General features: G+C 40.1%; 1 protein-coding gene across 3 annotated transcripts in view; it reads left to right on the top strand.

The window, feature by feature from the left end:
* Window positions 1–12,072, top strand: part of LOC102744639 (serine/threonine-protein kinase ULK4) — a 157,127-nt gene that overhangs the window by 49,516 nt on the left and 95,539 nt on the right. For all 3 annotated transcript variants that reach the window (XR_014146541.1, XR_014146538.1, XM_081824965.1), the window contains exon 17: window positions 494–572. Coding sequence is in view for 1 of the 3 variants with exons in the window: in XM_081824965.1 (XP_081681091.1) it covers window positions 494–572 (79 nt within the window). In the remaining 2 variants the exon portion in view is untranslated. The remainder of the gene's footprint in view (window positions 1–493; window positions 573–12,072) is intronic.

Here is a 12,072-nt window from a genome sequence, read left to right as displayed (position 1 = left end):
ATGATACAGAAACACCTCACTAAAACTAGTAGTTTTTGGAACAATATTTGTAAGATCTAGGATTGTAAAAATTTCTATAAAAGTGGATATATAAATATGTTTAACTGTTCTGATATTTTTTACCACTTATATATAAAATCCTTGGTCTACTAATAAGTAGGACATAACCTTTGCCAAATACTGCTGTACTCAGAAGTAAAAGGGTTAATTACATTTTTTTCTCCTCTCTGGTTAAGGCCTTTCAAAAATTTTATTTTGTATTTTACTACGAAAGCCCACCTTGTTCAACCTGAGTCACTATTACAGACGGTCCTGCAGAGGGCATTGCTGTTCTTGTCTCTTCATGTACACAAGGGCCATATACGTGGAGGAGTGAATGCTCGCCCCATTTTTATCTTACCTTAATGCTCATAATTGTGAAACATAACTAACTAGGGTTGGCTACTTGGGTCTCTAACTCTCCTCTTCAGAGCTTATTTTTCTCCATTTACAGACGGGCCAAGGTTGCTCGGGTGATTGGTTTACTGGCCTCGCACACAACTGAGCTCCAGGAAAATACACCTGTTACTGAGGTAATTCTCTTTTATGACTGGAATGTTATGAATGACAAAAAAAGGTTGTTCCTGATTTGTAATTTAGAACACGCAGCTTTCATTGACCTTCACTTAAGTTTTCTTTGTGCAGTTGTGGCAATTATAAAATAACCTCAGTAGACCCTTAGGCGTAAACACAGCCACACATTTACAACCTATTCTGTTATTAAAGGTGATATGGTGGAGTTAAAAGGCTTGTGGGCTCTATTCATCATTATTTCAAGAATTTTTGGATAACCCTTATTTCATTACTAGTTTTCTTGTAGTCTACCCAACATTTTATTATACCTAATTTATTTCCTAGTTGAAACACAGCTCACAATTCTGATTAAAATCCTTTTCACCCTGAATTTAGTGTTTTCATCCTCACCAGTTGTCAGTTATTTCTGACAACAATGCCAGTATTTAATGGCCGTGCATACTTGAAAGGTATTTTGAAATATCAGGCATTTATTTCAAGTACTGATACTGGGAAGTGTTTCTTTGTTAATTAGTAAATCTAAGTCCCATCAAGTGAATGCTACCATTGAACTGCCTTTTTGAGCATCCTTTATCCTTTGGACTAGGGGAGTGTCAAGCGTCGAAATAGGCGAAAAGAACCAAGGCTTTTAAGGGCAAGGGCAATAACTCTTGAAGGAAGGAGAAAGTGGGGAGAAGGAAGTGGGAAGAAGAGGGGATTTTTATAGAGCCAGAACCTGGTGGTGTGGTATTTGGGGCTTTAGGAGGAATTGTTTAGCCAAGTATTGTCCAATAGAACTTTCTGTAGTGATGGAAAATGTTCTGTAACTTTGCTGTCCAGTACCTCAGCCATTTGCTGGGATGGCATCCCAGTTAGCCCTGGTCTGAGTGGACGTGAACAGACAGTTAATTTAAGGTCCCTGCATTTCCTTTGCTTTTAATTCCTTCCCTATTTCCTGGAAACTGTGAGATCTCTGAGGAGATCTACAGGAAATGTCCCTAAGTCTAACCTTTTTCTTGTTTTTATGGGACCAAGAAGAATGAATTGTGACCTATGCAACCCCTGATGGTACCCAACTTGGCTATCAGAGATGTATAAATTTGATTTTTCTTTTTAAGACCAAGCAGATTAGGGTGGTATCACTAAGCAGAGAGGCTTTTAGCTCATAAGTGGGGGGCTTCTTCCGATGACTCAGAGGAAGAGTTTCCAGTGAAACAGAGTGGTACTGTAGGAGATGGAAGAGAAGTTAAAGAAAATTCTAAGACAAAGTCTTGACATTCTAGAGGGCGTTTCTAGATAATCAAAACAGGCAGTCAGTGCTCAGGAGCAGTGTGCCATGAAGAGTGAGCCCCTGAAGATGTAAAATATGACTGTTGAATTAAAATGTTCAGTAGGTGCCATGATGAGTAGGGTGAATACTTTAGGAAGCTGAATTAGTGGATTTGAAGATCAGCTGGATGAATTCTTTTAGGATTCAGAAGGAAAAGAGAAAGGTTAAAAATTATTAACTAAAAAAGAATGGAAGAGAGTTCCAGAAGATCTGTTCTGCTGTCCAGTATGGCAGACACTAGCCCAAAATGACTATTGGGCCTTTGAAAAGCAGATAGTCTGAATTGAGATGAGCTGAATACCAGATTTTGAAGACTCAACAGGGGGCTGGGGGGGGGGGGGAAAGCATCTCATCTGTAAATTTTTTATAGATTACATTTTCAAATGACAATATTTTGGATATATTTGGATAAATACATTATTACAATTAATTTCACTTTTTATTTTTTGCTGTGGCTCCTGGAAAATTTTAAATTACCTTTGTGGCTTGAGTTGTATTTCTATCAGACTTGTCTACGATAAACATAATGGGATTTCAAGGAGAGATCAAAGCAAACATTCATGAAAGAAATAATAGAAGAAAATTTCACCCTGAGCTGAAGAAAGACTCAATCTTTAGATGAAAGGTTTCACCAAATGTCAGGCAAGATATTGAAAAAAGATGCACATTTAGACGTATCCTGGTGAAATTTGTAATTACAAAGAGAAAAAGAAAACCAAAATTCAGGTTATAAACAAATAAAAGCGAATTAGACTTGCATATAATTTATTTGTAACACTACAAGCTGAAGATATGGAAAACAATAGGAATAGAACAACACTTAAGGGATCGTGTGACCTTAAATTTCTCTGTGCAGCCATCTTATTGCCTGCTTGTGAGGACAAAAGGAAGACTTTTTCAGAAATTCAGAGACTCAGTCTTAATTTCACCAACATATAGCTGCCTATAACCAAATTTTCAGGTAGAGAAGAAGGACACATAAACAATCCATTAACATTTAAATCCAAATAATAGCTGTTAATGTGATGTGTAACCTGGAAAAAAGGGATTCTTGAAAAAGAATGTATATACTGTGAAAAAATTAATGGTAGCATGGAAGTAAATTCTACATTGGTTTAGAAGATCTGGAAGGGGGAGAGAAGGGAATAGGAAAGGACAAGACAAATCATTGTTGTTCTTTTACTAATTGAACATTTATTGAGTATCTCTTATGGGCATGGCAGTGTGTTATGTGCAGGAAAAGGAGAGCGTGTGAGGAAAGAGAGAGCAAGCGAGCAGAAATGTAGTGTTAGGTGGTGATAGATGCAATGAAAAAGATAAAAGTAGGCTAGTGGTGTTTGGGGAGGATGAGGTGGTGGTGCCGCCATTTTAGATGGGTTGGTCAGGGAAAGCCTTGGAGAGGAACATCCAAGCAGAGACCTGAAAGGGATCGGGGGAACGCTTCCCTCAGTTGGGGGAAGGGTGAACAGCAGGTGCAAAGGATTGGCGATGGAAGAGTGGTTGGCATGTTTCCAGGAACAACACGGAGGTTATGTAGCTGGAACTGAGCGAGAGGGAGACTCAGGAGGACGACACAGGAGATGAAGTTAGTGAGGTAGCCAGGGGCTACGTCATCCCAAGCCTTGTCGTAAGCCCTGGTCAGAATTGGGACTTTATTCTGAATGAGATGGGAAGCGATTGGAGGAATTTGAGCAGAGGAGAGCCTCGATGTGGCTTATGTTTGAAGAGGATCACTGTGTTACAAGGACAGGGGCAAGATAGACTCAGAGACCACTTTAAGAAGAGCCTGTGGTAGTTCAGGTGAGGGGTGATGGTGACTTGGACCAGGTTCGTAGTGGTAGATGCAGTAAAAAATGATTTTATTCTGGATATATGCTTTCTTTCTGGATAGATTTCAAAGTGTTGACAGATTGGCGGATTGCTGTGCTATTTGAAGGCAGACTTTAATAACTAGGTCTGGCCAATATAAATTCTAAAATTAAATATGAAAAGTACTGAGGCGTTAGAGAAATACAAATCAAAACCAAAATGAAATACCGAGAGAGTCACCAGATTGGCAAAAATGAAAAAGCCTCACAATCCTAAATGTTGGTGAAAGTACTGAGCAGAAGGAAGGCTTGTATGCTGCTGGTGGGACTGTAACTGGCCACAGCCACTCTGGACTGAGGACATCTTTACTCTGTAAGCCAGAATCCCCTACCTTGTAACCCAGTGTACCAAGTGACATGTTCAATAATGTATATTACCAGCATTATTTGTAACAACCCTAAGTGTGAAATAACTGGTATACTTATCAACAGGAGAAAGGACAAAGTGTGTCACATTCACACAATGGGATGCTAAGTAGCATTGTGAATAATGAACCCCAGATTTGAGCAGCAAGCCTGAATGAGTCTCCTGGTCATGGGCCGTTGTCCTAGACATCAGTAGGGACATTTCCTGGGGAAAGATTGATCTACAGATTCAGAAATGTCCAGGGGCTATGAAGGTTCTTGTTCAGAGGGTCAGCTCCCTCTTGATGCTGGACATGATGAAGGAGAGGCGGATGTAGGTAGAAGTCATGGAAGGTGTGGAGGTGAGGGGTGCCTTGTCGCAGAATCTGGGAAGACGGGCTGGAGGCCAAGGCTGGAACTGAGAGGTTGCCCGCACCTCCGTGGTGTCCTTGTGCTTGAGGCTCCATGTGGCAGTGACTGCAGATAGTATATTGTGCTGCTGTAGGAATTCCCGTGGGTTTGGGCAGAAGGCCTCTGCAGTAACTGGGGACCTGTCAGTCACCCCGAGTGATGTGTCAGCTCACCCCCCTGGCTCCATGCCTGTGGCTTGTCCCCCTGGCAATTGCTGTTGCTGCCGCCGCCGAGAGAGTTTGGTGGGGCAGTTCTGGAAACGTCCTTGTCTCTGTGTGCACTCAGGTTGTTCATTAGCCTGTGCTTCCCTCCCTTCAGAGACTGGGTACCTCGTGTTCTCAAAATACTGCCCAACTCCTGTTGCTGTTCCTTATTAAACAATTGCATTCTCGATGCTGCCTCCACTGACAGAGGAGAGATGGGTGTTAATTCCTGAGGTTCTGGTGTCCTTCATTCATGTACTGTTCTTTTCTGGGTGTTTGCTGATGTTTTATTAATTTGAAATGAAACTTGGGAAAAATTATACTTATTAAAAAAATGCAGTAGTGTGTCATGTGTTATCTGGGAAACTTCTGAATTATGCATATTGTGAACTAAGTTCCTTTGGATAATGAGAAGTTCACAGAGTAACTTGAAATTGTGCTGGGTGCTCCTGATGATGCCATCTTCTCTTCTGTTCTCACACTTTTTCATTCTTAATTCTGGCTGCGAGCAGTTGGTTGTGACAATTAAAGCAGCCACTAGAGGGCACTCAAACACTGGAAACAAAGTTTGACAAGTTTAAGAATTTCTTTCCACTTAAGAGGAAGCTGACTTAACAGGTATACTGTGTAGTATTTCATCTTTTCCCTGGTTTTTGGAGTTTTTACTGCATGGCATATGGTTTTATTCCATTACCGATTATTACCATTTGAGATTAATGAACACCATGGCAGCCTATCCAGAAAAATGCAGTCATTTCAGGGGATTTGAGAACGGCATGGAGTGCATTGGTGAATCTTAGCTTCAGAGCTCTGGAGACCAGGTTTCTGTAACACTCATAATTGTGGGTGTTCATAGATATTTTTCAGTAAATCATGAATAAAATCTCAAGTGTGAGATATATCCTGATTTCCCCAGTAGGTTTACTACTGGTGGACCGCCCCCCGCCCCCGAATTGCGGTTGAAGATCTTATAGGCATTTTAAAGGTATAGAACCTTATTTTATTATTTATCTTTGTATCCCACAGTGCCTGGCCCCAGAGCAACGAGTATTTTAGGCACTGAGTCAGCATTGAAGGACTTAATAAACGATTAAAAGAATAGTAGGGAAGTATGGCAGTATAATTTATTACGAAGAGAAGAGATGGAGAAAAAGCTATTTTGCTATCCTGGTGGTATAAATTAAGTCTGTTTCATCTAACTCTATCACCAGTGGCCACAGAAAAGAGCTGGTTGTGATCTCTTGTTTGTATTTAGAAGCATTTATTCCATTCTTCTTTATTTTTTCTTTTTTTAAAGATTTTATTTATTTATTCATGAGAGACAGAGAGAGAGACAGAGGCAGAGGGAGAAGCAGGCTCCCCACGGAGCAGGGAGCCCGATGCGGGACTTGATCCCAGGACCCTGGGATCATGACCTGAGCCGAAGGCAGACGCTTAACCGACTGAGCCACCCAGGCGTCCCTTCTTTATTTTTTCTAAAGAAGGAGATAGCCAGCTTCTTGAGCCTATCTTCCTAGATAACACACTTAGCACCCTGTAATGATTATGATTCTTATGTGTAATAATTTTTAAGAAATATTCCTGATATTCTGCTGCATAGATTGTCTTAAGCATGCAATGGACATGTTTTAGGAAGTTGAATATAGGATCTAAAATTTAGAACTGGAAGGAAAACTAACAGACATTCTAATTCGATCTCTTCATTAAACATTTTTATTGTGGAAGATTTCAACATATATAAAAGTAGAGAGACAAAAATAAGGGGATACCACTCACTTCCCATAATCACTAGCACTTTGCCAATTTGTTTGTCAAAATCTTATCTCTCTCTTGTTCCCCCTCCTCTCCTTCCCCATCTCATTCCCTCTCCTTTCCCCACCTCCTTACGCCAGTATGTTTTAAAAAATCCCAGACATCATATTTAACTCATAAATATTTCAGTATATTTAACAGAAAAGAATTAAGAAAAAAACCAGTTATCACACCCAACAAAATCATTAGTGTTTTCTGAATATCCTCTAGTAACCTGTCAGTATTCAGACTTTTTCTTTCTTTTTTCTTTTTTTGAAGTAGTAATTAGTCAAGATTTATTGTGCACATACCAAAGAGTTTGTAAACTGGGAGCACTCAAAACATGGAATGAGGCTCAGAGGTATGCTGTTGTAAAGCAGATTTATATACTGTGAAGGCAGGGAGTGTTTATTCTTTACAGTGATTGGTTATAATGTTGGAATTCTCTTAAAGGGAATTGGTTAGCGGATACCTCCTATCGATTTTGGGGAACTGTTTATATTTCACTTATGATATCCAGAGGAAAAGCAAGAAGTGACCTAGATCAAGTTATCCTTGCTTGTTCTGCAAAATAAGTTAAATTAAGCTTTGCTTGTATGACTAACTGGTTTTGTCTGCTGAGGGAGTTTTCAAGTCTGGTCTCTGTTTGATTTTAATAATTCCCTCTTTTTGGTTATGCTCTCAGCAGGCCAAAGAGTCCCATATTCACTGTTTTCCATTAGGAGTTGTCAGGCTGGAGGGCCACGTAGTTACTGTCTTCATCACTTATGTGGTGGTTGTTGATTTCATCCAGTTGCCTGATTTTTAAGGATGTCATTTGGTGTGCATGTGGCTGCCAATAGACATTTGAAACCCCGGCAAGCATACAACCCAATAGGGAGGTTCATTTGATGACTATAAGAACAGTAGCCAAGGACTGAAAAATCCCCCAAAGCAGGGATTCCTAGGAGCCAAGGTTTAACAAGTTAAATGAGTCTATGGAAGAGGTGTCACTTATTTGATGAAAAAATTTTATCTGGTATTTAGGATCCCAAATCTAATTTGGGTAACAATTCCTGATTTGTCGATCTAGAAACAACATTTCACCGATGACAGGACATGTACCTCCTTGCTGAGCTGTCAGGGCATCAAGGACTCTCCCATTTTGGAGTACTGCTGGAGATAAACCATTTATTTCAGTTTGTACTGCTTGAGGAGCATTTAGGGTATCGTTAAAACTTTTTTCAATAATTGCAGAAAAATTAGTGAGTTTTTTCGAATTCATTAACTCCCAGTTGAAGAAAAAGCATTCTGACAAATGTATAGAAACTAGAGCTTTTTTGAATATTAGGATTTGGAAGTTCACAGGAAGCTCACCTATGAGGAGTCACTTTATGTACAAATGATCATATGTTTCAACCTGGCTAGTATTGAAGGAGTCCTATTTAGTCATTTTGGGTGCAAGATATCCTAACCTAAAGCATCCAGACCATTTGGGTGGGAAACCTTCGTATATCTTATTACCACAGAGAATGACCAGTATTACTAAGAGACAGAGCTCAGGTGGATCCCAGAACCCACCAGTCAGGGGCAATGTGGACATCATAGTTGTTCTTTGTCATGTAGGCATCGGCATGCACCCATCTTGAATTGCTGTGGTTTAAATGTGGGTAGGAACAAAAACATTCCTTTGAATTTGGTTTAGCAGCCTGTGTATTGTATTGATAAATGATTGGTTTCCTTTCCAATGGCCCCCTGAATAGTCATCTTTCGAGTAAGTGAAACTTATTTATCTTATGTAATGGGATTATGGAGACATTCTATTTACCTACAGAGTTTTCATTGAACTAGAACAGCTTCAGTAATTTCCTTGACAATGTAATTAAAGGTTTCATTGTCATTATCTAATTTAAAATCTGTCATTATATATAGAAGTGCAGTCTCCTCCATCTGAGTCAAACTGGAGGGTTTGATTACAGAGTAAGCCTGGAACATGCCCCAAATCTGGTCTCATACCATTCAGGTTCTTTATGCACAGGGACAGGTTATCCAGCAATGAGGTTTCTAGTGGTTATGGACCATCTCTTGGGCTGTAAGGCTTCTTCTCAACCCCAGATTAATTGCTCCATGCTGTGAGTGGGGGCCGCGGACTGAGCGGAGGTGTCCTGGCCTTTAGGGGTGGGAGGCTTGGGCTGGTGGTGCCCAGGGCTTCATGGTGGCTGGAGGACAGACCCTCCTTTGCTGCAGCCATGCTAGTTCCTCGCAGGGACCCGTGGGGTCACAGCCACTCTCCAGATTTTCCTGATGGTCCCATACATGTCATTTTGTAACTTTTCATTGAGCCGGGGTTGAAATAGGGTCTTGCACTGCACTTAGATAATGTAGACCCTTAAGTCTTTTAAGTTCAAACATTTCCCTATTGTGTTTTAGTGCCATCTATTAAAGACAAATTGTCATTTGTTTTAGACAAAGCTGGAATGTCGGAAATTTTATTCCACCCTCTTGATGTCATTTCACATGGTCCTTAATCACTTACATTTCCTGTGAACTGTAGTTTTTGATGTATAGCCTTGATTAGACTCAAGTTCAGTTTTTTGGAGGGGGGATAGGAATTCTTCATAGTTGGTGCTGTGTATTTCCTGTTGCCTCACAGGGAGAGGCGGAGAATGTCTGGTTGCCTCACTGTGACTGATGTTAGGATCGCTCACTGGCTCCAGCTGTTATCAGCCTTATTGCGAAGTTGCCCATCGCTCTTTTACTTCATAGTTACTAGCATTCATTATGATCATTGCTTAGATGCTTTAGTCCATTAGGTTGCAAAAATGATAATTTTCTCATTCTTTTTTTTTTTATCCCTATACATTTTTTTTTTAAGATTTTATTTATTTGAGAGGGAAGGTGAGACTGAACAGGGAGAGCTGCAGAGGGAGGGAGAAGCAGACCCCCGCCAAGCAGGGAGCCCAGTGTGGGGCTTGATCCCAGGACCCTGGGACCATGACTTGAGCTGAAGGCAGACGCTTAACTGACGAGCCACCCAGGCGCCCAACCTACAACTTTTTTGAAGAACAAATGATACTTGTATTTTTTGGCTGTATTCCTAGGTGTGTTTTATGTACATATGTGAAATTGTTTTTCCCTAGAGTTTTTCCATGTAACATTTATTCTGATTTTTTCTCATTATAAAAATAATATATGGCCTTCTAAGTATGGTGACATAGCTACTTAGGTAATCTGAAAATACTTCAATAGCAAAAAAAAAATTAGAAATGCAGGATAAAATATAACAAAGAGACTTTAAAATACTTAGCTGAATGCACAAGAAAATAAAGGAAATTGTCAAAAGTCAGAAATAGGGAGAACTAAAATCTGAAATGGTAAGACCTTAAGGCTGTTTAGGGCAGGTGGGTTGGTCATTATTGCTATTAGAGTTTTGAGATTTCGTATAATTTAAGAACAGAAGATTAAGCTTGAGGTTTCCCCGAAGCAGTTAGTTGGAAATAAGACCCTTGACGGGCTACTCCTACTAGTAGAAGGGGCATTTGGAAGAGGGGAAATAAGAAAAGAGCGACAGCACACTTGTCTACACAAGGAGATAACAGGGAAGTTTGTTGATTTTTTTATCTTTAACTCTAGAAAGGGAAAAATTGTCTCCCATATAAACTTGTCACTGCATGCGAGAGGGAGGGGCAGAGGAAGAGGGAGAAATTATTTTTTTTGTGGTGCTAGTCAATCTTTTTTATTAGGGTTTAAGAAATTATGATCAACTAGAATGAGTTACAGGTGCACATGGAACACACCTCAAACAGCAAACAGTGACCCTCCCTCCCTTTTTGTTCCCAACCCACAGAGCCCCTTCCTTCTACAGAATCGAAGTATTTTTTTCAGAGGGATCCTTGCATATACAAGCGTTAGATGTGTATTTTTTTAAAACTACAAGTTACATTATTTTAATCACACTGTGCAGCACTTTGTTTTTACTTGGAGAGAGAGAGCATTTGAAGCAGACTCCATGCCCAGGGTAGAGCCTGATGCGGGGCTCAATCTCATGACCCTAACCTCATGACCTGAGCCGAAACCAAGAGTCGGATGTTTACCTGAGCCACCCAGGTGCCCCTGTAACCAGTTTTTTGAGTTTCATCATGTTTGGGGTATAAATTTATACTTCTTCCAAACTGAAAAATTAACATAAAAATCAGGGGGTAGAGTTCCGGTTCTGGCAATGGTCGAGAAGCTATATTCTGTTAACCATACTGCCCATACAATAACGAATCTGGACAGAATATAACAAGTACATAGAAGCTGAAGAGGACACACTATTTAAAGGAGGAGGCAGGCAGGCTATGAGAGATGTACTTTTAATTGGCTTATCCCCTGCAGGAGATCTGATTGATGCCAGGGAACAGAGCCCAGGTATAACACAACAGTCTTGCTGGGCCAAGGAATTGTGGTTGGAACTTGGCACCGCTAGGCAGGGTAGAAAAGGAGTGGGGGGAAATCTTCAAGAGCAAAGCCACAAAATATGTGCACCAGTTCCTCTGCAGTCCTTGACTAACTTGGAAGCTGTGCGTGTGCTGAATGATACTGCATGGAAACAGGCAGAAAGTGGCAGCTGGGAGGTTGAAGAGTTGAGCAGAAATTTTCAGCAGTTGCCCAGTGCTGGGGAGATAGACTTTGGGGGTCAAGTCCCACGAAGTTAAGAGGGGCTTGATAAACACTGTGGACTTTCCATTGAAATTCCAGGAGGGCTATACTTTAGATCTAAGAACCATGCCTGGGGAGTATAGGAAAACCAAGCCTTCATAGGATGGAGGTGATTGGCCAGTATTTTAACTGCTTGGCAACAAAACACTTTCTTTATAGGAAACTAAGATTATCCACAGTATTCAGAGGAGAAACTCTTTGGTACCCTCTGAGATTTCTTATACTTAATGCCAAGAGCATGATCCATAAAAAAAAATCAGTAAATTGGATTTCATCAAAATGAGAAACTTTCGCTCTGGCAAAGACCCAGTTAAGATGATGAAAAGACAAACTACACATGGGAGGAAATATTTGCAAACTACATCTCGGACAAAGGACTCATATTTATAATAGTAAAGAACTCTCAAAACTCAACAGTAAACAAATGAACAAAAAAATTAGAAAATGAGGAAAAGACACGAGAGACATTTCACCAAAGAGGATATATGGCAAATAAGCACATGAAAAGATATTTAGCATTATTCATTAGAGAAAAGCAAACTAAGATTTCATCTACACGTGTATTAAAACAATTAACATAATCATGACAATACCAAGTGCAGGCAAAGATGCTGAGAACTGGATCTTTTTACATTGCTGGTGGGAATGGAAAATGGTACGTCCACTCTAGAAGACATTTTGGCAGTTTTGTAAAAAATGAAACCTACATTTGCCATATGACTCAACAGTTTTGCTCCTGGACTCTCTTTCAGAGAAATGAAATCCTATGTTCATACAAAAGACTGTATTTGACTATTCGAACCAGTTTTATCATAGCCAAAACCTGAAAATACTACAATATCCTTCAACTTGTGAGTCATTATACAAACCTTGGTACATCTTTACCATGGAA

The sequence above is a fragment of the Leptonychotes weddellii genome, chromosome 1, assembly GCF_054177405.1.
Source record: "Leptonychotes weddellii isolate Sample4059 chromosome 1, ASM5417740v2, whole genome shotgun sequence".
NCBI classification, from domain to species: domain Eukaryota; kingdom Metazoa; phylum Chordata; class Mammalia; order Carnivora; family Phocidae; genus Leptonychotes; species Leptonychotes weddellii.
Note: the sequence above shows the minus strand (reverse complement) of the source record. Positions and strands in the feature narration are given on the sequence as shown.